The 25165-nt window shown below is 40.2% G+C and overlaps 5 protein-coding genes across 5 annotated transcripts; 3 read left to right on the plus strand and 2 right to left on the minus strand.

Moving 5' to 3' along the window:
• Nucleotides 1-1524: 1524 nt before the first annotated feature.
• Nucleotides 1525-5000, plus strand: LOC104708229 (transcription factor SRM1). The gene is made up of 2 exons (XM_010424765.3): nt 1525-2745; nt 4151-5000. Exons 1-2 carry the CDS (start codon nt 2369-2371, stop codon nt 4698-4700), a joined length of 927 nt encoding a protein of 308 aa, XP_010423067.1. The 5' UTR covers nt 1525-2368; the 3' UTR covers nt 4701-5000.
• Nucleotides 5001-5867: 867 nt separating this feature from the next.
• Nucleotides 5868-7463, plus strand: LOC104709870 (uncharacterized). The gene has a single exon (XM_010426417.2). The coding sequence runs from the start codon at nt 5868-5870 to the stop codon at nt 7461-7463; it is 1596 nt and encodes a 531-aa protein (XP_010424719.2).
• Nucleotides 7464-9422: 1959 nt separating this feature from the next.
• LOC147940492 (uncharacterized) lies at nt 9423-10491 on the plus strand. Its single transcript, XM_087461320.1, has 4 exons — nt 9423-9494; nt 9600-9817; nt 9852-10110; nt 10202-10491. Exons 1-4 carry the CDS (start codon nt 9423-9425, stop codon nt 10439-10441), a joined length of 789 nt encoding a protein of 262 aa, XP_087317446.1. The 3' UTR covers nt 10442-10491.
• Nucleotides 10492-10838: 347 nt separating this feature from the next.
• On the minus strand, nt 10839-13027 carry LOC104708232 (uncharacterized). Its single transcript, XM_010424768.3, has 4 exons — nt 12808-13027; nt 12464-12590; nt 11715-12374; nt 10839-11627 (listed from the first exon to the last, which is right to left on the minus strand). Exons 2-4 carry the CDS (start codon nt 12541-12543, stop codon nt 11006-11008), a joined length of 1362 nt encoding a protein of 453 aa, XP_010423070.1. The 5' UTR covers nt 12544-12590; nt 12808-13027; the 3' UTR covers nt 10839-11005.
• A 178-nt stretch (nt 13028-13205) lies between these two features.
• LOC104708231 (uncharacterized) lies at nt 13206-25133 on the minus strand. The gene is made up of 29 exons (XM_010424767.3): nt 24397-25133; nt 24175-24306; nt 23920-24077; nt 23759-23803; nt 23391-23469; nt 23241-23314; nt 22948-23054; nt 22675-22848; nt 22272-22475; nt 21971-22148; nt 21812-21886; nt 21401-21726; nt 21132-21324; nt 20791-21034; nt 20346-20685; nt 20077-20251; nt 19853-19993; nt 19502-19751; nt 19000-19404; nt 18448-18917; nt 18218-18354; nt 17952-18133; nt 17469-17858; nt 17265-17390; nt 17099-17164; nt 15261-17017; nt 14892-15177; nt 14464-14688; nt 13206-14314 (listed from the first exon to the last, which is right to left on the minus strand). The coding sequence occupies exons 1-29, from the start codon at nt 24463-24465 to the stop codon at nt 13400-13402; spliced, it is 7923 nt and encodes a 2640-aa protein (XP_010423069.2). The 5' UTR covers nt 24466-25133; the 3' UTR covers nt 13206-13399.
• Between the last annotated feature and the right edge of the window lie 32 nt (nt 25134-25165).

Consider the following 25165-nt stretch of genomic DNA (forward strand, 5'->3'; position numbering starts at 1 on the left):
TTGGCTTTTTTCTGCAAAATATCTTTAGGTTAGAAATAGTTCTGTTTTGTATCATTGTTTCATTTGTTTTGTTGGTATAAAATAATAGTCGCAGATTGATATCGTAATAGCAAACGTAGTAGAAAGTTTCTTACTAAAAAAAAATTAAAATCAGATAATAGAAAAGCTTGTTAAAGTTGCTAGCTAGAACCAAAATCTATGGTAACAATTTCTCCATGTTGTTGAACATCTGATTTTATCGATCGAGTAAGTTCGGTTTTTTCCCTCAATTGGGGAAAAAAAGTTAGAACAAAGAAAAAACAATAATAATAATAATGGAAGAGATAGAATCGCATAAAAATGGGAGAAAAAGGAAAAACGATAAATGAAGGACCTGTGAGGGGGGGGGGGGGGGGGGGGGGGGCTGATGGGGACCGGTCTGATTGGATCTTTTGGTGGATATTTATGGATAAGACGTCAACATCTTCCCTAACTTCTTTGTCCACCTCTCCACCACTTTTTTTTCTTTCTTCTTTTACTTTTTCCAATTCGTTTTTAGCAATCTGTAAAACTACTGAATCAATAAGATGTAAAAAAAAAAAAAACTTTAAATAACATAATATCAACTCTAAAAATATACTAATTATACCTTGCTAAATGTTATTTTCACTTCAAATAATTAGTTTTGTAAAAGAAAAGAGAAATAATAACTTGTGATTTTGTGATCAATAAGCCCTACATAATCACATAATTGTTATAAAATTGAATTTACTACTAATCATAATCTTATATATGTATATATATATCTTTTTTTGCAACATATGTTTATATATTTGTAAATTTTTACTAAATGTCGTATTTTTGTTTTTAATATATTATTTATGAATTTATGATTGACCATTGTATACATTTTAGGTAACATTTTAGTTTTTTTCTACGTGTATCTGTTTTAATTCGAGATCGTCCGAATATTTTTAAAAAGTTGGAGGTTTGCTGATTTCATTTTTAACTATTTTTGTAATTTTTTGACAAAAAGTATTTAATAAATACTATGTTTTAAAAATCTCCAAAAGGTATTAAAACATTATAAAACAAACAGTCTTCGTATAAAAATGAATAGAGTGTTTTCAAAAAGTCATCATATACAATACAAAAACAGATATTGCATAGATAGGAAAGTTATTTCCATTGGGAATTAGCAAATGTTTTGTTGCTAGAGAAAAGCGTAATCTCTTTAACTACAGGGGTTTAGTTAGAAGAATAATTTTTACAAGTACAGTATTATTTATATTGCCTAGTGATAAAAAAAAAACACCGTACAAAAATAATTATTATTCATCAATGATTGTCATAGACCCCAATCGTCACCAATAAAATATCAAAGGCACATGCTAAAGCATTATGAAAGTGAAATATGCAAATCACAATGTTTTTCCACAGTTATAAAAAAATAACCACCTTGCCATGATAATTAAAAGTTGGTCAACAAAAATTAAAAAAATTACTTTGGTACAATGAGAAATATATATTAAAATAGTCAACATTACCAAAATACTTTTAAAAAAAAAAGAAGGGAGAAAAAAAAAAAATAACAGCGGAGTTGAGCTGTCTGTGAAAACTGTTGCAATCAATGAATGTGTGTGTGGGCGCTTATGGTTATCACTGTTTCTTTTGTTTGAACTTCCCCTTTAACAATGGCGTTTTGACCCCTCTCTCTCTCTGAGTCTTCTGAGTTATTCCGATTTCTCTTTCTCTTTCTCTCTCTCTCTCTCTCTCTCTCTCTCTCTCTCTCTCTCTCTCTCTCCTTCTTCAAGTTGTGTTGCAATCCCTAGAAAACCCCAAGAGAAACCCCTAATTTTTCTCTTCTCACAAAAATTTAACATTTTTTTTGCTTTGTTTCTTCTTATGCCATCGTTTCAATCTCGATGTTGCTTTGGTGCATCGGATATATTTCATCTTGTAACGATAAGTTAGATTCATCTTTCTTCCTTTGCGTCCTTAAGAGTTCATCAGTAGAGAGAGTAGGGTTTTAATTTTTAGGGAATTTTGATTTCGTTTGGGAGGAGACTCAGGATTCGATTCCCCAATATTGTCTCTTAGTATCCGTAGTTTATTACTTGTATGGTTGGATTTTGATTTGGAATATAAAGGTAGCTTTTTTAAAACGAGGTTCAGTGATACTTGGAAGATCTGAGTTCGTTGGTGTGTTTCTCGGCTTTGGGATTCTTCTATTAAGCTTTTGTCTTTCTATTGATATCTATGATCAGTTGCTAAGGTTGTGGAGGAACTCTAAAAGATTCGAAATTTGCAGAAATCTCAGTTGATTTACGAGAGGGGTTTTAGTGTAGTAAGATTCTATAGAAATTTGGGGGCGGGTTTGATTGGAGAAATGACGGTGGAGGAAGTTAGTGATGGTCCTGTGTGGACTAGAGAGGATGATATTGCCTTTGAGAGAGCTCTAGCTAGTAATACTGATGAATCCGAGGAACGGTGGGACAAGATTGCTGCAGATGTTCCTGGAAAAAGTGTTGAACAGATTAAAGAACATTACGAGCTTTTAGTTGAAGATGTTAGTAGGATTGAATCAGGATGTGTGCCTCTTCCTGCCTATGGATCTCCTGAAGGATCAAATGGTCATGCTGGTGATGAAGGAGGAAGTAGTAAGAAAGGCGGTAACAATCATGCGGGAGAGTCTAACCAAGGAGGTAAATCAAAGGCCGATCAGGAGCGACGGAAGGGTATTGCCTGGACAGAGGATGAGCACAGGTGATTTTTCTTTCTTTTTGCTACTATTCCCAGTTTCTGCTTCTTCTCATTCTTTAACTATATTCTTTCCAAAATTATGTTTATTATGTGCTCCGTGTCTTCATTGTGTTTTTAGAACATTGATATTATTACTCGAAGTGACAATTTTAGGTACTGTTGGGTGTCTAATTTTGTGAACCGTTGAGTAGTCAAGAGTTTTCAAAGTCATACTGTACTTAGAAGCAAGACTTTCACTGGAAATTTGTTAGGTTCTTGGTCTCCTCTATCTGAGACTTTAAATAGGGGGACTCACCCGAGGTAACTCCAGAGGATGCTTTGAAAGAAAAGTAGAAATTTCTTTTTAAGTGGTTTTAGTTTTGTGATATTTTCAAAAGTCTCAGATTTTATTGAGATTATAACTTGGCATGGGACAGAGAAAGCTGTTCTCTTTAATTCTCTGTACCTCCCTGTACTAGTTGCTATATCATTACATCCACCATGTTAGAGATGATGGGGAGATGCTATCTAACCCCCGGGACCATTTTGACCGTCTTTTCCACCACTTGTTGAAGCTAGATGCTTTTTTTCATGGTGAAACCTTGAGAAAAGGATAGTTAGTGTATCCACCTCCGTTATTGGAGAGACTCCATCCACCTTCCTTTTAGAAAGAGACAAGAAAATCTTACTTTAAAGTTCAGTCTTCATTTTACTCTCTTGAAGCTGCAAGTGGTTTTGGGATATTATTAGAGTAGATAAGGCGTAAAAACTAGAGTTAAGTATCTAATGGTTATATAAGTGACATATAATTAATTACTTCACTGTTTATATCCCAAAACTGATGTAATAGTGAAGTCTGTCTTTGTTGTTTAGTTTTTTTTGCTGGGAGAGTTTTTTAAAAATGCTTATTTGTCTGATTGAAGCCATTTTAACAGTTTCGTACACCATTCTTGTATTTTGCCATTATTTTGGTCTAATCCCCTGTCATCTTGATCTATTTGGTGGTTTACATGTGCTTTTTGGACAAATTGAGTTTTGGCTGTGATAGATCCTCCTAGTAAATTAGAAAATGCGTAGCTAGTTATAAAATAGGAAAAGTAGGACAAGAAAGAGATCACGAGGTTCATATTCAAACTCTTTATACCGATGTCTAGAGATGTCTCTCGTGTTTATTTACGAAATTAAAATCCAGTGAAGCAATTGAGAAGTAGGATTCGGACCTTTGTGGCATGTTAATATGTTATATACAAATTAGATGTAGATGTGGATGCAAGACAAAACCTTAATGTGTTACATGCAATCATTTTTAGGTTGTGTTTGGCAGTGGTTTGTGTGTTTCCATATTTGATACTATGACCTGGAAGTTTCTGCCTTTTTGGTTATGCAATGATTATGATGAACTGTTGTCTTTGTCTTTTCTACGTTACAGGTTATTTCTTCTTGGTTTGGATAAGTACGGGAAAGGAGATTGGCGTAGCATTTCTCGCAACTTTGTAGTAACAAGAACACCGACCCAAGTAGCAAGCCACGCTCAAAAGTATTTCATTCGTCTCAACTCAATGAACAAAGATAGAAGGCGATCAAGCATTCACGACATCACTAGTGTTGGCAACGCAGATGTCTCAACACCACAAGGACCAATCACTGGTCAGAACTACAGCAATAACGGCAACAACAGCAATAACGGCAACAACACCACCAGTTCTGTTGCTGTTGCTGGAGGAGGAAACAAATCAGCCAAGCAAGCCGTCTCTCAACCACCACCAGGACCTCCTATGTATGGAACACCCACCATAGGTCAACCAGTAGCTGGACCGATGGTCTCAGCAGTTGGAACACCAGTGAACCTCCCAGCTCCACCTCACATTGCTTTTGGTGCCCATGCTGCTCCAGTTCCTGGTTCAGTGGTTCCTGGTGCAACAATGAACATGGGTCAGATACCATACACCATGCCGCGTACACCAACGGCTCATAGGTAACCGAAAACACCTTTATTGTGATAGTGCACTTCGTTTTAGGTGTAAGAAAGATGTGTAAAGGATTTAGTGAATATTCAAGCTTGTTCCTTGAGTGAGTTTTTTTATTACTTAGTTTTGTGGGGATTGTTATGAGGTCCCAATAAGATATTAAGATCACATGATTAGTTTCAGACTCGAGAAGCAAAAAAAATCACACAAACTCTTCTTTGTATGTGAGCACAATAAAGCCTCTGTTATGAGACTTACAACGAAGCAACATTGTATATCTTGTACTCACTCAACTATATCTTTGAACTGCAACGTGCAATTCCTTATTTTGAAGTTGTAACTCCTTTTGGATCTTGTAATAATATTGAGAGATATTGTAGAAGCAGGGCAAGCCATTGAGACTGTTATTTTCCTGATTAACCATTCCTCCTAAGCAAGATTCTACTTTCTGTAGAATATGATTTACAACACCTTCCTTCAGTAATAACATCTTCCGATGAATCTTCTTTGACAATTTCTTGTTTGAATATTAATAACATTAAAATAACATACCTAGTGCAACTATGTATCAAATCCATGACTTAGCAAACCATGCATACGGAACCAACACTTTGGCAATTTCGTACTGATAAAAAGACTAGTTTGAGGGCTCACTGTTGGTGCGGGATTTAGCACCCCCTACATACCGAACTAAACCAGAAAGACAATTTGGTTATTTAACTGGGGATCCGGTTAAATGCTCAGTTAGGTCATTTAAGCCCACTTTGGATAGAAGAAGTCCAGTCTCGAGAATGAAGAACCGACTTCCACTTCGCCCGGCGGCCGATCTAAGAGATAGAGTAACTTTCCTTATTTCAGTTCGTCTGATAAGGAAAGTTAATATATTGTACGATTCATGAATATGTATAAAGGGGGAAGGACTTCTCCATTGTAAGGCATGGATTATTGAATACAATTATTGAGTTCTCTTCTTGTTCTCAGCAATAAAAACCCTAATTCTTCTAATATCAAAGCCTAGATTAGTTTTCTAAGAGAGTTTTCTTTACTGAATTTGTTTCCCCCATAAACAAATTCATTGTGGATAACCAGTTTCTACAATTGGCGCCGCCTGTGGGGACGCAAATCGTCTCTAAAAGTTACTCTCTAAGAAAGACAATCTTATCCGAAAAGTCCACGATAATGTCTTTAATCATCAGCGAAGTCACCGGCGCGAACCGTACCACCTCCAACACACCCGATGACACGGGCGTCGCACCTGCTCAAGACAACATTGCAACACAGGGCGATGTATCAACCAGGCCGGCCACCGCCGTGTACGTTCGCCGCCCCGTCACCGAGTCGAGGAACTTGACTAATGTCTCCTCCGAACTCCCACCTGAGGCCAGATCTGAAGGGGAGACGAGCCAGGAAACAGGGCGAACTCGCGAAGAGACAACCAACCGCAACACACAGCTCTCCGATGAACAATCAGGCGAGGAAGACGCACGCACCACGACAGCGGTCCAAAATCCGCAGGTCGTCTCCATGGAAGATTTCAAGATCCTGTTCGGCACCATGACGAAGGAGATCTACCAGATGATCTCCGAAACTAACCGAAGGGTTGACGCTGTCATAACTCAGACAATCCCATCGCAAATCTCTGCTGGACAGTCGCCCATACTCGGCACTGACGGTCTCACTCGTCGTCTCGACTTCTCGGACGTCCAATACGAACGGAGGAATCCTCCCCCTCAGACGACATCAAGTATTAGACCTACGAACCCAAGTTCACGTGTGCACGAGAATTCGGCTGCCCCGGTCGCCCGCTTCATAAACGCGGGATCTTGTCTCGAAATTGAAGAAATCAAGACGCAGATCAGCGGTATGAACACGCTTCTTCATCGGGCCATTAGCACGGCTCCAGAAATCGACAGGATTGTCGAAGTAACCCGACAATCCCCTTTGACTCAATGGATCTTGCGAGCCGCCATCCCGAACGTCAAGCTGAAACTCCCAACCTACCTGGGAGACAAAGACCCCGTCCAATTCATGACGTCCTTCATGGCAACCATGACAAAGGCACGATTCACCGAAGAACAGAGGGATGTTGGTTTTTGTCAGCTGTTCGTCGATAGCCTCTCCGGCCCTGCCTTGGTATGGTTCACAAGGCTCGAACCAAGTTCAATCGATAACTTTGACCAGTTATCTACAGCTTTTCTTAAGCATTGTCGAATTCTCATCGAACGAGGCGTGACGAGCTCTGACCTTTGGGAGATGACCCAGGAACTCGGCGAGTCCATCGGCAGTTTCCTGAGCAGATTCAAGGAAAAGCTAACGCGCGTCACCGTCCCAGAGGATGCCGCAATGGCGGCCTTTAGAAAGGGGTTGATTCCCGGGTCGCCATTACGAAAGGATCTTCACATACGGGAGCCCAAGGACCTCGACGACGCGCTACATCGAGCCTCCAGATTCGCGCTCGACGAAGATAAAGACGCCCAGTTAGCCGCAAAAATAGTCGGGCAACCGTCGCACCCCCCTAAGGCTAAAAGTCGGGACGAGCACCATGAACCTCGCAAGCATCACGACCCCCAAGCGGTCTCCGAAGTGGAGGACCAAAACAAACAGTCATCCGACCCAAAGGACCTGTACTGCGACTTCCACATGATCGCCAGCCATTCCACACACGAATGCGTCCATCTCAAGAATTTCCTGTACGGAAAGTATCTGTCCGGCAAAGTCGAAGCCACCTTTCAGCCCAAGAGCATTCGTGGAGGCAGAGGCCGCAGAGGAGGATGACGTGGTGGACGATCTAACGGCGGCCACGGCGCCGGAGGAGGACGAGGCCACAACGGTCCGACCAACGGAGTTCAACAGCCGGCTAACCAAGTACTGGCGAACCATCAAGAGGAGATGCTCCAGGCGGACGAGCTACCTGGCCCACCCAAGCGACTGAGAGGGCAAAATCCCGAGCGGGCCAATTCTCCTGCCCGAGGACGAATAACCATGATACTTGGCCCACCAGAGGACTGCGCAGACTCCGTCCGTGAACTAAAGAAGAGGGCACGTCAAGTTTGCAGCCTTCAAGCAGCCCCAAGCGAACCTCCACTTTGCTCGGACCCCATATCGTTTACTTCGGAAGACGCCAAGGAAATCCAACACCCCCATTCGGACCCTCTAGTCATCGAAGTCTCCATGGGCGATTTCGACGTTGAACGGGTTTTGGTCGATACGGGAAGTACCGTCAATGTGATATGCTGGCAAACGCTAGAAAAAATGGGTGTCACGCCGGAACAACTGAAACCCGAATCCCGCACTCTGACGGGCTATGATGGGGTCGCCAAACTTTCGATGGGCGATGTGAAGTTGCAGGTACGAGCCCGCGGATTGTCCCGGAAGACCAAGTTCGCAGTCATCGACGCGCCTCCAGTCTATAACGCCACTTTGGGGGTACCATGGATATACGCGATGCAGGCCGTACCATCGACCTATCACCTCTGCCTCAAGTTCCCAACCACCACGGGAATCTGCACACTTTATGGTGACCAGAGGGTAGCCTGAACTTGCTCTGTTATCGAGAAGAAGCAGAGGAAGACTGAAGACGCATAGCAATTACAGAGCGGGGACCATCTTATCGGTCCCCATAAGCCGGAAAGAGATCGCCTCAAGTCTCCGGAGTGCCGAATCTTTCAGGTGAACATCGATCCCTCCGACCCCTCACGAACTGTTGGCATCGGTGCTGAACTGGAGGAGCACATAAAGTCAAAGCTGATCGCTTTTCTGCAATCTCGGTCCTCCACATTCGCTTGGTCAACGAAGGACATGATCGGGATTGACCCCAATGTTATCTGCCACAAGCTCAACGTCGATCCCACATTCAGACCAGTAAGGCAGAAACGACGACGCCTGGGTCCAGATCGAGCCAAAGCAGTTCAGGACGAGGTCGAGCGGCTGCTCAAAGCTGACCAAATAATGGAGGTCCAGTACCCTGACTGGCTGGCCAATCCAGTCGTGGTCAAGAAGAAGAACGGTAAATGGAGGGTATGCGTGGATTTCACCGATCTCAACAAAGCTTGCCCCAAGGATAGCTTTCCTTTGACACACATAGACCGTCTCGTCGAAGCCACGGCTGGAAACCAGCTGCTCTCATTCATGGATGTCTTCTCAGGTTACAACCAGATCGCCATGAGTTCGAATGACCGCGAAAAAACGGCATTCATAACGGATAGGGGGACTTATTGTTATAAGGTCATGCCGTTCGGGCTAAAAAACGCCGGAGCAACCTACCAACGACTGGTAAACATGATGTTTGCTAGTTTGCTTGGAAGAACCATGGAAGTCTACATCGACGATATGCTGGTTAAATCTTTGATCGCAGAACAACACATCGAGCATCTCGCCGAGTGCTTCGATATCTTGGATCATTTCCAGATGAAACTGAACCCAATGAAGTATAAGTTCGGAATCACTTCAGATGAATTCTTGGGGTATACTTCTCTAAAATCATTGTGGAAATCCAGTTTGTACACTCACCAAAGAAAACTTCTCTAAAATCTTCCAATAAATATTATAAATAAAAAATGAAAATTGTTGGGCCCATCGGCCTTAAAAAGAAGAACGGAGATTTCTCATTCATTAAAACAGTTATATATATAATTTAGGGTTTTTGATCCGCGCTCTCTCTCTCTCTCTTTGTTTTTTTTTTCTTTTTCTTTTGGGATGAGGAACACCACCAGCTTAGATAATATAAGGGATGTTATGTATGATATCCGAAGTGCAGCAAGGGCGGCGTATAGGTTCGGAGAAACAGCAAATCGGCTAAGAATACAGGTACATTATTAGACTTTGGTCCGTACGTGTTGATATTAAGAAGGGTCTCAAAATTAAAGCTACCGTGTGTCTTTCTTTTTCTGTCGGGGTGGGTTTTATTTTAAGACAGAGAGGTTGGATAGGCAGCAAGATGAATTGGAATATTTGATAGCAAGATGGAGCAAGCATGTGGAGGGAGTTTATGTTATGGCCTCTACTTTCCATTCCTTGCAAAATTTGGTCCAAGGCTTGACGACATCATCCCCGTTGCCCGAGTTTAATATTCCTGTCAGTGCTATGGGCCTAGGACCTGTCACCCCTGAGGATATCTTGAAGGCCCACAAATTTGTGCCTGAGGGGAAAACCACAGTTTGCAACTGTCCTCGCGCTTCAAGTGGAGCTCACTCCAGAGGCCTGTCATCTAGCTGACACATTGGGAGTCAAAGTCATCTGTGCCGACTCCGCTGGTCAACTGCACCAACAGTATAGGGAGTATACCAATGAGCTGCGAAGGGACACGAGGGCAGAGAGTTATGAAGCATTCTCCCCATGCGTTCTCTCCATGTTACCCAAGTGTGTGCTTAACAAGGAAGACCCTATTGTCGTTGGAGTTTATGTCGTTGAGGGTTCACTTATGGTATTGGTTTGCTTTTCTTCACTTTCTAGCTCTGGTAGAATCGGTGTTTGGTGTTTTTTTTTTAACTTCCTCTTCTTTTAATTTGGTTCAGGTAGGGACTCCATTATGCATTCCACACAAAGCTTTTATCAATATAGGACGTGTTGCATGGATTGAGAAGGACCAGCAACCTGTCGATGTTGCCAGGCAAGGTGAAAAGGTGATTATCAAGGTTGTTGAACCAGACCCCAAAACAAAACAATTGATGTTGGGAAGAGATTTTGACGTTGGAGATGTTCTTGTCAGCCGCATCTCGGGGAGATCTATCTACCATTTCATAATTCCAAGCTAATGACTGGGTGGGTCGAGATCAACCTTCAACACAAAAAAAAAATAATCTCATTCTGTACAACTAGCGATCAACTGTTATAAGTCTGGCTATGACACGCAATGGTATTCTCTCGGTGGTCTGGTTCAAGCTTTAGTTAGTATTTGTACTTGTTTTAACGCTTAACATTATCTCATCCTGGATATAATATACATTATTCTCTTAATTATCTCTTTTGTTTCATAATTAACGCTCTTAGATGGAGACCAAAATCTTTGCGGGTAAAGTTTATGAATTACAACATTAAAATCTTGGTTTATAGGCATTTAGAGTCGGATCTCAAAGGATTACAATTCAAGTAATATCTTGGAGATCAAGTAATTGTTATTTATGCAAACATCCATGATTAAACGAAACGTTATTTATGCAAAAATCCATGATTAAATTTGACAAGTCAAACCAAAGTTTATGATTTCACCAAGCAAAACAAGTTGGCAGGAACGAACAAAGTCCGGAGACATACAAAACAAGGGAACTCTACTCCGACGTACGACGATACATAGAAGCAAGAAGACACCTGCTACTAGGCTAATGCTGCTGTTTTGCTTCTTCTGTTTCTTTCAAAAAAGGCTGAAACAAGTCCATAAGCATCTCACGCCTCATCGCGTTTCGAGCCCATGCTTCCTCGGTACCTCGGTTAAAAAGAGACTTCCACAAACCCAAAATGTTAGACTCCATCGCTTCCCTCGCAAACCCATTTGCCTCTGAAACATCCTTGGCACACCTCAACTTCTCCTTGACCTTCTTCAGCAATTCTTCAACCCGAGACGTATACTCTCGTCCACCTGCCGAGGTTCCATTTACTTCGAGTCTCATAAAAAGATTGTGCAAATCTCTGATTCCAGCAACAAAATCCTCCCAAGTCGTCCTGATCAAATCCCAATGGACCGACTTGTAACCACTGTGATACACTCCATTCTTCGGTTTGATATTTCTTGAGTAGACATGATGCATCCCACGAAGCAGCCTTTCTCCAACGGGACTACCAGTTTTCCGGAACCTCCAAACACTTCTCCACAACTTCAAGCAGAACTGTAACACACTCCAGATTTCATCACTCAGCAAGAACATCGACTCAGCCACACATAGCGAGAGCTCAACTCCTAGTTGCACAACCTCCTCTCTAATCCCCTGCATTGGAAATTCTGCCCTGCCAAACCAACAACAAAAAGAAGTCAGATATGAAGACAGACTTTGTTTGTAACATGAGTGAGTGGAGGCCAAGTAAAACACTGACCCTAGAATGTAAGGAGAAGTAACGGGCAGTGACAGTATCTCGCAATGGCAGGAATCGTCCAATATATGCTGAAACAGGTCGCTAATAATCCTATCCCTCGTCACTTCTGGACTTGGTTCGCCAGCAGCATCTTCGTCGTCAAAGAGAGACTTCCACAGGTAAGAAATGCTACACGCAACAGTCTCCCTGGCAAAACCATTCAGCTCTGAAACATCTTTTGTGGACACCAATTTGTCCTCTAACTTCTTAAGAACTTGTTGCTTGTATTTTTCAACAGCGGAAGATAAGAGCCGATCATCGAAAGAGCAATCTTTCTTCCTGAGAAGCAAAACAAGGCGATTCAAAACAATGACCCCTTCGGTAAAATCATTCCAAGTGGTCTTGACGAATTCCCATTGGACCGAGTTGCCACCATCCGGACAACAAACCGGCGTGTTCTTGGGTTTGATGTCCTTTGAGTAGACATAGTGAAAAACGCGAAGCAGCCTTTCTGACACAGGATCGGAGGGAGGTAATGTATATCTCCACAGCTTAAAGCAGAACCACAACATGGTGTGAATGTCATCACAGAGCAAGAACATGGATTCAGCAACAGAGACTGAGAGCTCAACTCCTAGTCGTACAAGCTCCTCTCTAATGTGCTCTTTCCCAGAGGACGTCCTACAAAAACAAGAAGTCAAGTCAGTGTTCAAGCTAGGCATGCAAACTCTCAAAAGGGAAGGGACAAGAGAGTAAAATCGATCACTGACCCCGTGGCGTATGGATAGTATATGAACGATGCTGGACGGATGCGACGCATAACACCATCTGTCGTCGGTTTGGGTTCCATCTCTCTGAAAAGGCTTTCCAATAATCAAACCCCCCCTGCAACTAGATCTTATCATCAAAACAAACACGATAAGAAATGCAGATTTTTCAAAAATTCCCAACTTATTAGAAAACAAAACCCTAGACAAGACGAAGACGGTGATAAGCTAAATCGTGACTATATTCATTCAATCAAAATGAATCAACGTCGTCACATCAGAGTTTCTATATATAAATAAAGCTTTCGGAGGTAAGAAGAAAAAAAAAAGAGAAACGAAGCACATACCTCGTCGTCGTCGAGACGGGAAATTTCAAATCGTTATACTATAAGCAAGCTCGGGGATTTTTTTTTTTTTTCTAGTCGGCCCTAAGATAAAAAATTTAGAATACGATTGTACTATTGTAGTATTATTTTACTAATTGATAAAGTGGTTGATTTTTTTTTGGCATCCTGAGAAACGGAGAGCCTCTCCGGGAGAGGTAAATAAATTTTATTTCTTACCGTCAAACAAAAACTTATTGGGTGATTCATTATAGTTTAGTTCACTTGTTGTTGTGATCCATAGGTGAACTAGGGTGTGAACGTTGTTCACTAGAGGAGAGAGTTTTTAACCTGTTTGATTGACCTGGGAAATCCAGGAAGAAGCTTTCTCAATTATTCCAATATCTCTCCCAACTGATCTCTAGTTAAATTTCATATATAAATCAGCTAAATTAAATTTCTAGTTAGTTAATACATTTACTAGTGTATCTTCTTACTGAAGAAAAGTCTAACTATCGTCCGCAATCATATTGGAGATCAGGAGATGATGAATTGGAGGTGAAATAAAATAATCAGGTTTTTATAAGTTATTCCAGTTCTAATCAAAAGGGTAACTCTAACAGCGTGACCATCTTTCCATTTTACTGCTTATAATCCTCCTTTTCTTGTTAGCCTTGTTCTTTGAAGCTAGCTTTAGTTTCCTCTTTGCGTTTCTCTCAGGGTTTATCACCGCCATTAGCTTCTCCTCACGCTTCCTCTTCTCCCTCTTGGCTTCCAAACTCTTTTTGATCTCGCTGTACACTTGCACAAACACTTGGCTACCTAACCTCTCGTCTCTTATACTGTATCTTACCTCTTCCGCTAGCTGTTTCAACTCACCTGAGATGACTTTCCCTGTAAACCCTTGGCAAACTTTGTACAGCGGAAACAGAATTCTGTAGGCATATAGGCGACAGTCTTCTTGACTCAACTTTGACGCAAATTCTTTATACACGCTCAACACAATTCTCACGATTCTCGTATGAATCACGCCCATATCAAGGGCAAGCTTCCCCATTCTTTTGAGCAAACTTCCAATTAATACCTTTCTTACATCATCTTGGCATTTCTCGCTGCCTGAAATAAGAGCCAAGAAAGTAGACCTTACTTTCCCTGAATCATATAGTACAAAGGCTTCAAGGAACTCCGCTTGCTCATCCTTGTCAAGACTGGACCAGTACTCATGATCTGACTGTCCAATCCTTAAATGAAGACCAGAGACGGCAAAAACAATATTCTGTATGACAATATCTTCTTCAGTAGGATCATTGTTTTGGTCGTTGCCTTCTTCTGCAATGGCATTCATCTTTAACTGGAAGCAAAGAGAAGCAGCTACCATGAAAAGGCTACTTGGCTTGCCAAGAAGAGAATCAGCTACTGTTTTCCGAGACTCGGCTAATTTCTTGAAATAGTAATTCAGGAGCCGGCAGGTTTTAATTTGCAACCATACGTGTGGGTGCAACAACAACTTAAACACCCATTTCCATACATCCTGAAGTAACAAGGAAAAAAAACTTATGTTATTTCTTTCAGAGGAGAATTTCTTTCAAAGGAGAAACAGCAAAAAGATCATTATAGACCATCAAAGGAAATATTGAAATGATTAACGAGACAACAACTTAGATTTGTTGACAACATTACCTCTAAATGTTTTTCAAAACATAAACCAGGAAACTGCTTGAGCATCTTCTCTATCATCACAAGAGAGTAGTATGCTTCCTTCCAGAAAGGAATGCTGCCTTCCTCAACAGTATTATTTTGCAACTGTACAGCAGACTCCAAAATCGGTTTAGCCTCCTGCAACAATATACTCTGGATCTGCTCCGAAAATGCCTCCTTCCTGACTTCAATGAAAAATCCCAGTACCTGCACAGCCATCCAACAAATGAATGAGAGAGCCGCAAAAAGTAACGCACATACCACAAAAACAAAGCTTTGTGACGATGTTACAAGCCATAAATTCCCAATAAGAAGCATGTCAAGTTATAAATTATTTCATATAATTCCTACTGATCTGATATATAACTATCGTCAAGCAGAACATGCGCGGGGCCCTCAGAGCAATTTACCTGTGCTGCTGTAGCCTGTGTGTTCTCCTGCTTATACCAACCCAGACATAGCTCAAGACAGAATTTATAATTACTAGTGCGACCTATCAGAAGTTCCATCAAATCACAGATCTTGGACAGCGAATCTTTAGCATCATCAGTTGCCAAGCGACGAGTAAGCTCAACAAACAAGATTTGAGACTGCTGGTCAAGAACTGACTGCTTCCCGAGTTTAGGTTGTGAGAATTTCTTGATAAGATCTTCAAGAACCTCAAGAACTACTTCTCTTCCACTTGAATGTTCATAGCTGGTGGAAGAAAAATACAGTTAATATTTGAAACAAAATACGAGGCCATATTTCCACAAAGCTTAATTAGTGCACATACATACCTCAGATTTTTCAGCAGAAAGTTAAAATGTCCTTCTAGGCGTTTCTTAGAGAGTGTATGATTCACCAAAAAATCTATAAGTAACTCTTTGCACTTCTTGCAGACTGATTCATCCTTATGTGTGATCATCAACTTGGAAACCTGATCCGCAGCATCATATATCTTCGGAACTTTTCTTTTCACAATGGCCTTGAGAAGTGAAAGAGAAGCATTCAATGAATCCACAGATGGATCCGATTCCAGATCAACAAACATGGGGAGCTGAATCAGCATATTCAACTCCTCAGATGAGAAAATGAATTTTTCATTGCCGAGAACAGCTTTTAAAAGCTTTTTGCCTGACTGCACAAGATGACTACTGGAACTCACTGCAGACTCAGCAGTGATGGTTATCACTTTACCTGCTTCAGACTTGAGAGAGGGCAAAGGTAAGTTTATTAATGCAGTGAAACAACTAACAGATGAAGATACAACATCTTCATATTTAGAGCTCAAGCACCCAACAAGTAGTTTGACAAATGGATCCAACTTCGACACCAGCTCTTCATTAGTATTGCTGGGTTGGATTTTCTTCAGTCTGTTGTCCAATAAGTCCAGAGCAAACACGGTTATGAGATGTGGACATGACTTACCACCACAAGTCTCTTGCAGATGTCTCGATTTCCTTTTCTTTTTGGATGGTAGAGAAGACGCTTGGTCTCCAAGGCAACTCCTGTTGTTAATACCATCTTCCACACGGTGGTATATAAAACAGAAAAGATCTCCTTGATCCACAGATGGATTGCCTTCAATACCAAATGCAATATGCTTTAACATATCCTCCAGTTTGGATTTTAAATTTGAAGTCATAGGCCTCTGCAGCTGTCTAGTCACCAGAGAAAGGAGCTTCAATGCATGGCTTCTAAACGTTACATTTTCAGCAATCAATTTCAGAGTAGCAAGTGACTTGCGTGTTTTCGTTTCTTTCTTCGTCTTCAATGAATATTTTCTATCCTCTTTGTGTTCATCAATATCTCCAAGGATATCAGCTTCCACCACATCAAGGAGATTTTCCAAACAATGATCCAACATCCAACCCGTAGGGTTTGGCAGGCACTCCGATAAGATGGAATTGACAGTGTACCCGAGCACATGCACCTCAGATCCTTTTTTAAGTAATGAAACTAGTTTTTGAAGGAAAAGTTGAAAGTAACCCTCCAGTCCAAGTTCCTTCAAACAAGCAGCCAGAACCTTTCTGGCCTCATCACGTGTACGGTCCTCCCGATGCCTCAAAAATTTGGAAATTTTATAAACTAGAGAATCAAGATTTGAGTCCATTATCTCTTTGGGGAGCAGCTTTAGAACCTTCACCGCAGCTACATAGCTTCTCAGAGTAACACTATCAGACTCAGAATCCATCAGCTTCTGTATCTTGGGAAGCAAGGTTTTCTCGAGGCAAGTCCTAACCTCCTGTTCGTGACCATCTTTTGCAAAATGAAATTTGTCCAAAATCGAGCAGACGAGATTCAGCAGACGCTTTCTCTTCTCCTCCGTATGCGTCTTCATCTCACGGAAACACCGATTCAGCAGAGCGTAGTACGAACACCAACTCATATGAGCTGACACGGATGCAAGGGCTTCTGCGCATGCGTCTTGGAGATTTTGAACATTTTTATCTTGACCTTTTCTATTCTGACCTTTTCTGTCTTGACCTTTTTTACCTTCTCCATCAAGCAGCATGTTGAAAAACACGGAGACTAGAAGTTTTCTCACTACGCCCTGCAACCCCAATAGCCATTGGTCATATTGACACTACAAAAAAATAGAATTCAAAGAATCTAAGAGACGCAAAGAGATCACCTCAGGCAGACTGCTATCTTTGATCTCCTTGGAAAAACGGTTAATCGCCTTTTTTCTACGGTATATCTACAAGACATTTAAAAGAAATAAAAGTCACTATAAGGTTTCTATCATCTTTCATAAACTATAAGCTGCAAAGATACGAAATGTGAAGGAGTCATTTTACCTGAATGCTAAGGACGTTTTTAAAGAAATCAACGTCATCGTTTTCAGAGCATAAGGGTCCGAATGCAGCAAGATTCCCGGAATCTGGAAGTTTTGTCACCATTTTGCGTATCAAGAGAATCTCCTCCTGCAGCAAAATTATTCGTTTCTAAGAATCTTTAATGCAAACAAGAGAGCCAAGGATATCCATCTTACAAAGCAGTACCTTTCCACTAGAAATTCCTCTGTTTAGTGCATCTCCAATGTGTTTCAAAATAAACTTATTTATAATCCACAACACACGATCTCCTGTCCAGCTTGCATCAAATTTTGAAACCTCTTTGCCATTATCAGAGTGAGCTGAAGCCTCTTGGCAAAGTATGGAAGCTGAAAATTTAATAAAAGTGCACAAGAGGTTGAATGCACAATCCTTCAAAGTAACTTCTGATGATGATATGTTGTATAAACTCTGTGAGAGTATAATCATCATGTGCTGCTCCGAGGATTTGGTAAAGAAATCTGCATCAATCTTTGCATAAGCTTTAATTATTGTTTCATAGTCAAGGTCATCAACTTCCATAGGTGAGGTTGCATTCATATCGCTGACGCATTTCGCCTGTAGGATGACGCAACCAGTAGTTTGTTACAGTCTCAAAACAAAATGGGAAGTAAATGACTCACAGCTTCAAACAGAGATTTGTATACTTACCATTAGATCCAGAGAGAGGTCGATTTTTGCAAGAGATTCAAAAAGATCACAAATGCATAATCTAACATCAGGTGCAGCATCAACAAGCAGAGGAGAGATTGTATCAATAATTTTGCTAGTACTCTCACTCCCAATAAACGATGTGATGTCCTTAATGGCTACCAAAGCCTCACGATGAATATCTGTATAAACAATAAGACAGTCACACAATAGACAATCAATATTAAATTCTAACCAAGAAAAGAAATGAGTAACAGTAACCATACCAGAATCTTTCACACGTTTATCCAAGAAAGACAGCAAGATATCCAAATACTCCATTACATTAGATTCATCTCCGATGTGCTTCGACAATAGTTTAAGTATCTTAATCTCTCTTTCTCCATGATACTTGAATGTTTTCCTGCTCATAATTAACCCCGCTTATTTTTCGAACAAAAGAAGTAGAAACAAAAGACGAAAGTAAATAAGTCTTTTAATTAACAAGAGCCCTTACCTTTTCAAACTATCCCAACGGAAAAGAGAATGCAAGCTGTTAATCAGTGCCTCTATATATGGATCTAAGAATCCTTTGATCATATGGTCATCATCTTCATGATCATCCAAGTCACTCTCAAGACAGAGCAGATTCTCTATGAAACTCAAGGCAGAGGACTTTATAGCTTCTGAAGCTGTGGTCACTGTTATAATTGAAAAAATGTCTGGAACAAGAGACTCTTCCCGACATAACAAGGTGACGAGACTGCGGCTTTTACTCATCGACAAGAAGCATGAGAACAATGAGCTTGGTTTCTCACTGCTAGAACCCTCCTGCTTAAAACTCTTGATTAACGAATTCACTGCAGAAAAGAAGAGGTCCCAGAACTCAGAGCCAAGATCACAATCCGTGTACTTTTCAAGAACACGAGCAATGATCTTCAAACATAAGGATCTCAACTCTTTAAACTGCTTTAAAGAACTGCCAGCCTACACCAAACAAAAAAAAAAACAGAGTCAGTCAATATGTTCCAAAGAAATGACATGAGCGGAAACCTTATAACAATTTTACCTGGTCGTGATACGTTGAAACACTCTCTTTATCAATGCTCTTTTCTTCGTCGATATTTGGATCATAGGTTATTAATAGCCGGACAGCACATCCCATCAGAAAGTCTAGAAATGGTCGGACATGTAATACATCAAAGACTTCAAGTATGTGTTGTATGACATGAAGAAAACCAAATTTCTTCTTCCAGGATAAGGTCGAAATAGAATCGGCGTTGATAGATTTGAGGAAATTCGACTTTTGGAAATAATCCAGAGAGCTTTTGCCTGAGCTCCAAAACAAGTCCATTGTTTTCTCTGATATGATGTTTAAAGGCTTCATCAACAATGCGAAGAACAGAGAAAGTTCATTAACATCTAGCTGAGATATAAGGCCAAGAACCGCCTCCCGGTGACGAATACTTGTATGCTGAGAAAAGAAAATGAAAAAAAAATTTACTGAGACCTAAATGATAACCCGCATTGGCAAAGGTGAAGTAAACTAAAAAGAAAATATTAGTATGTACCTTACGCGACGCTGAAGTCTTCAAATTCCTAACTTTAGGCATGAGGATCCTGATTACAAGAGAAACAAAATGACATCTGTGAGCTTCTTCGATATCCATGGAGAAGTTCCAGGTCGCGAGCTCTTCTCTCAGTTCTTTTGGTTTGATCAAATTCTCCAAGCGATGGCGGTGTGGGAGTAGATAGTCATTCCACAACACAAGGCACTCTAGGACACTCATTTGTATTTCAGCATCATTATGGTCCAGGAACCTGGTAAAACATCCAAAGAACACAAAACGCATGCAGAGAGATGTCAACGAAATTATCTTACTCCAAGATATTTAAAAGAGCAGTGGATTATCAAAACAAACCTGTTCTCCATAACATCGTTTACAAACTGACTAAAACAACAAGACCTCGGATTCTTCATCAACTTCAGTAAAGTCAACCATTGTATAAGCAAACCCTTCCACTCCTCCCCTTTACAAGCTCCGCCATTATATAATCCGACCCTACAACGTAGAGAGAAAGACTTATGGCAACAGATGAATTAAGTTACTCTTCAAGAACAAAAGACGTAGTGATCTATGATTACCTCAAAGGATTTTCGCTGTTGTATCCCAAAAATTTCAACAACAAAGGGAGAAGATCAGAGACTCGAGACTGTGCAACAGAGGGAATTTTTTGTAAGGTCTTGAGCAACAGAGATACTACTTTTCCAGTAGGTGTGGACCGTGTGGTATCAGACGAATTAAAACGCTCTATCAGACCTGCAGATTGAATAAGACAAACATTAGAACTATAAAGAAGAGAAAAAAGATATATAGATGAAAAGGATACTGTAAGAGATGCAAAAAACCCTACCAGTATGCATCTGTGAAATGCTGTCGTTTTCATTCTCACTATGACTGTCGAGTGCTTCAAGTTTTAGTTGGCACTGCCCCAAATAATGGACAAAATCATTCCACACAGCTCCTGTGTGCTTCTTCATAAGAACCGCAAGGCACTCAGATACGGGTTCCCATATTTCAGAAAATTGATTATAAAATAACCCTATCATTCCCTTAAATACAAGTGGCACATATGTGTCATGTATCCTGCCAGCAGAGAGATAATTTTGTATTGTATTAATGCCCTTGACCAACTCCCTTTCAGTCGATACTGTGAGATGAGACTCCTCGATTGCTTTCAATAACTGAAGAACCTGGTAATTTGAAGGGAATAAGTTATTACAGATATTACTGTTAGTAATACAATCAGGATTTGAGGATAAAGCTTTTGGAATACCGAAGTAAGGATATCTACTCACATTGTTGCTTTCAGGGGAAGACTTTTGAATGACTTCAGTTTTCAGTTTCTTCATTGGAGGATGCTCTTCAAAAGAAGGGTTGGGATACAAAGTTTCAAAATGGCACAAAATCCTTAAAGTCACAAGACGGACGTCTTTTTTCGAGTGACATAAATTTTCAGAAAATATGTCAAACGCATCTTCAGCAATATTTGCTTGGAGCTCTGGGCATGCCTTAGAGAGATCATTCTTAGCTAATAGAGGCCTGTGATTAAAAAACGAATCAGTGTACCATCACAGAGTCATTAAACATGGAGAAGAATAATACTGAATATACAAACCGCCAGAACATATAAACTCACCTATACACAAAATCCAAATAGTCAGTCACAGGAGACAGCACTTGTACACATGACTTGTAAGATTTAGCAAGAGACAAAGCTTCCTCTAGATCACTGTCGATGAGTCTTCCACTAGAAGAGAATTTGTGACATGACCTCAAAGCAGCACCAAGTAAGCTCTGCCACATCAGTTCCGGAGCACTAAAAGTATTTACTGAAAAAGCATGAAAAAGTTGAGTTATGTGATAACTTCTAAGAAATAAGACCTGAATGACATGGCAAAAACTTACCAACTGAGACTGACAAATGCTGTATGAGAGTGTTCTTAAAGCAAATCAGCAATGATGGATCCACTTTAAAATAGGGAAAACATTTGATAGCTCCAAAAGCAGCAGCCAACTCAGCCTCTTCAGTTTGAGCTAATCCTATATTCTCTATATTCGTTTGGATTTTCTTAATCTTCTCTTCCAAGAACTCATGAATTCTCTCAAATTTGCTCTCAAATGATTCATCTATGATGTTCACCTTGTCATGACTTGTTGGCTCACTCTCACACAGTGATAGTAACAGAGGAATAACCTCCTCAGGAGACACCAAAATCATATTGTTGATCGATCTGCAATACACAAGTTAGTCACTAAAGACATAAATGAGAGGCAGAGTTAGAGAGGTAATAGAAAAAAAAACGACGTGGGTCTTACCTTAATATATTACTACTAAAGGCTTTCAGAACTAATTTATCCTTCCCTAGCAACTCCCGCAAAAAATTTAGCAAACTGCAAAGATTGCATGCTCAATTATAAAAAACATAGAAAATTTAACGTTGAAAAGTATAAACAGATCAATTGTATACCAAATACCTCGAACAGTTCACGGAAAAAATGGGGGCCCATTGCGAAGCAATGGATTCCATTTCATTGGCAGCACTGGGACTGTCAATGGTGCATAGCATTAGTCCCATAACTTTATCAAGAACAGCAGAGGAATCCATAAAAGTTGGCACAATCTGGCTCACGAGTTCAACCAAATATGGGTAATCTGTTACACATTGACAACGACATAAATTGCCAATACGATCATGAAAATGTATGTTTTAATGGGTGCACAGAAGAAAGAACAACAGCAATAAAGTCGAAAAATTTGGATTACTTAATAACTCACCATAAACCTTGAGACCTTTCTCAACCCTAACAACTGACGTAAGCAGAGTCAGGAGTCGGCTTAAATGAGCTGTTGCTTTGTTTTTGATTGATTCTTTTGTTTCTTCATACAGGCAGTTCCACATAACAAATAATTCTTCTGCTTTAAAATCCTTGCATATTCTTTGCAAAGTTGAACTCAAAGCTTCTACTATACTACAAGAACCTGGAAAACGAAATACAGGGTCCAACCAAGATCAGAAGAAAGGGAACCATGTAAAACAGCTTAGGAGTATAAATTCAGGATTAAACCAACACCAACTTCCCATTCTCTAAACTTAATTCCTAAACTAATTTACATGCGAAACAGAGATCATTAGACTTAATGAAATATTCCAACGCTATGTTTAGAAAAGAGGACTTGCCCTGAGGAAATTGAACACCCAAGGACAATGTTGAATCTTTCAGCAAGAAACTCAAAACCTTCCCAGCTTTGGAATGGAGATGCTCAGAGGTACCCCTCATCACATGATATAGTATACTATCTCCTCCACATTTTTTCAGTGGATATGCAATTTCGGAGAGGATCCTTTTGATCCCTGCAATGTTCATGGGACAAGAGTCAACTGGACTGTCCCTAACATAGATATGAAACTAACAAAAAGAGAGAGAGAGAGAAATGAAAATCAATTCATCACCTATTTCGAGTTGCTCATCCCGTGCAGTCCTCAACAAAAATGATATGGAAGGTGACATCAATTTGAAGATATGTTCGCCGGGGTAATACCTCAGCTCCAATGTATCCCTACATCATCAAACGAAGATTCTTTTAGAAAGTAAAGAAAACCCTACAGCGTAAGATTTAAGAAACCCCTACAATATGTGTTTTAAATGTATTTTGACCTTAACGGAAGACAACTACAATATTAGTCCATAGCAAATAACCTAAGTCAGGCTGCTAGTAACAGATAAACCTCCTCATTCTACTTACCTGAGAATACCTTCGATGTCGCATATGAGATACTTCTGCAGATCCCGCACTATGTGCGACCATGATACGAATATCTGCCAAAAAAAAAAAAAGAAGATAATATTAAGCACTGTCCTGAGGGGAGAATATGTTAGACAAGAGAGCAAAAACCTGCTCAAGAATATCTGGTTCTTTCTGTCCACCATTTTTCAGGAGAGTCACTATGGAGTTAACAAGCCGCGGAAGGAAGCTAGACAAAAGCAACAATTGGTTAGAAGATATAAGATCCAATGTACGCAAATGCAAAGAGAAGGAAGCGAGACAACAAAATTTCAATAGCAGTTTGTAAGCATTGCATTTAAGGGCGGTTACTAAATCAGTTCACACAAGTGAAAACAATTCAAAGCAATAACTTCCACAAAGTCAGATAATTACAGAGTGTGCCTGGAAAATCTAATATATTATCCTGAGAACTTCCAAAAACCCATAAAAGAGGACTGTGCAGCTGAAAAGAATTAGAAAAAGAAAAAAATACTCACGGAAGAAAGCCGTCCAAGAGATCCCTCGATAAAGCATATATCAACCTAAGCAAAACAGAGAAAGAAAGAAGAAAAAATTGAAAAAACCAGAGATTATAAATAATTCTGTATCAGTATGATCGTGAATAAGAAGAAGTTAAGAGTGTGGAAGATAACAAAACCAGAGAAAGGCTTCGAGAGAGAATCTTGCTTTGATATGTAAACCAGAGACAAGTTTAGAGAAGATTAAATCTTGATGCAACACAACCAACGGCAGAGTTTGAACACAGGGCAGCATTTCTTCATAAAACGAGATAAAATCCGCCGCTGTATTCAGTTCCTGCGTTTAAACCAAACCAAACCAAATTGAACGAAACTTTAATACGGAAATTAAAACTTGAGAAGGGAAAACATGATAAAAAAAAATAAAAAAATACCCTGAATTCAACGAGGCAATCCTTGAGATATGTGGAACCCTGTGAAGGCTCATCCTTCACCTTATGTAAGCTCCTAAAGACTTTGAGGACTTTGCTTTCAATTTCATTCACTCTCTCGGCGAAATTCTTAAACTGAGTAAGAAACCATAGTTAAGTTAAATTAGAGAGAGCATGCATGTGATCAAAGTTCAATTACAAAAAACTCGTAAGTGAATTACGAACCATAAATCTCTTCCTTCCTTCAGAGTTGCTATGTGACTTGACAGCCCGAGAATCAGCAGCAGTCGCCATGATGAGAATTCAACAGAGATGAATGGATGCGAGAGCGAGAGCAAGATCGGCTTAATTTTTTGCGTTTGGGATGGTTGATTTCGGAGTTTGAGAGCGCGACCCGCGCGGAAGGGTTATAAATCAGTCGCTTTGGGTTTTTAGGTCAAAAGTCAAAAACCCTTAATTTTAAATAATTTGGAGACATTAATCTCCGTGTATAATAGAAACATCTATAATTTGGAGAAATTCACTCAAGGTGATTGTTAATATAACCTTATCTTTTCCTTAGATCACTTACAAGAAAGAGTTTTTTTTTGCGTTTTTAGAATCTCTCGTTGAATTCTTGTCCTGGTTCTGTCTGCTTTTTTTCTTCTCTTGTTTTGATTTGTCTCTGCTATCTGAATTGATGGATCTAGAGGCTTTCAGATCAAGTTCTCAGCTGTCATATGCTTCCTCCTCTCTTCTTTACTTGGATGATAGCATTTTTCTTATCAAGTAGCAGAGCTGAATTCAACGATTTGGTTTCTACCGCAGCTGAGTTTCATAATAAGACAAGGAACTCAACAAGATGGATAAAGCTCGATAAAGCTCTCACGGCTTGTCTCGCAGTTTCAGCGGCATTTCAACTTCGCTCTTCGTTACAGTGAATCTCATCCTTTGGGGTTTAACTTATCAGTGCTACTATGTTTATCTGGCAGTTGTAATGCATTCCCTCTTATGT

This window comes from Camelina sativa, chromosome 8 (assembly GCF_030686135.1).
Source record: "Camelina sativa cultivar CO46 ecotype springtype chromosome 8, ASM3068613v1".
In the NCBI taxonomy this organism is placed as follows: domain Eukaryota; kingdom Viridiplantae; phylum Streptophyta; class Magnoliopsida; order Brassicales; family Brassicaceae; genus Camelina; species Camelina sativa.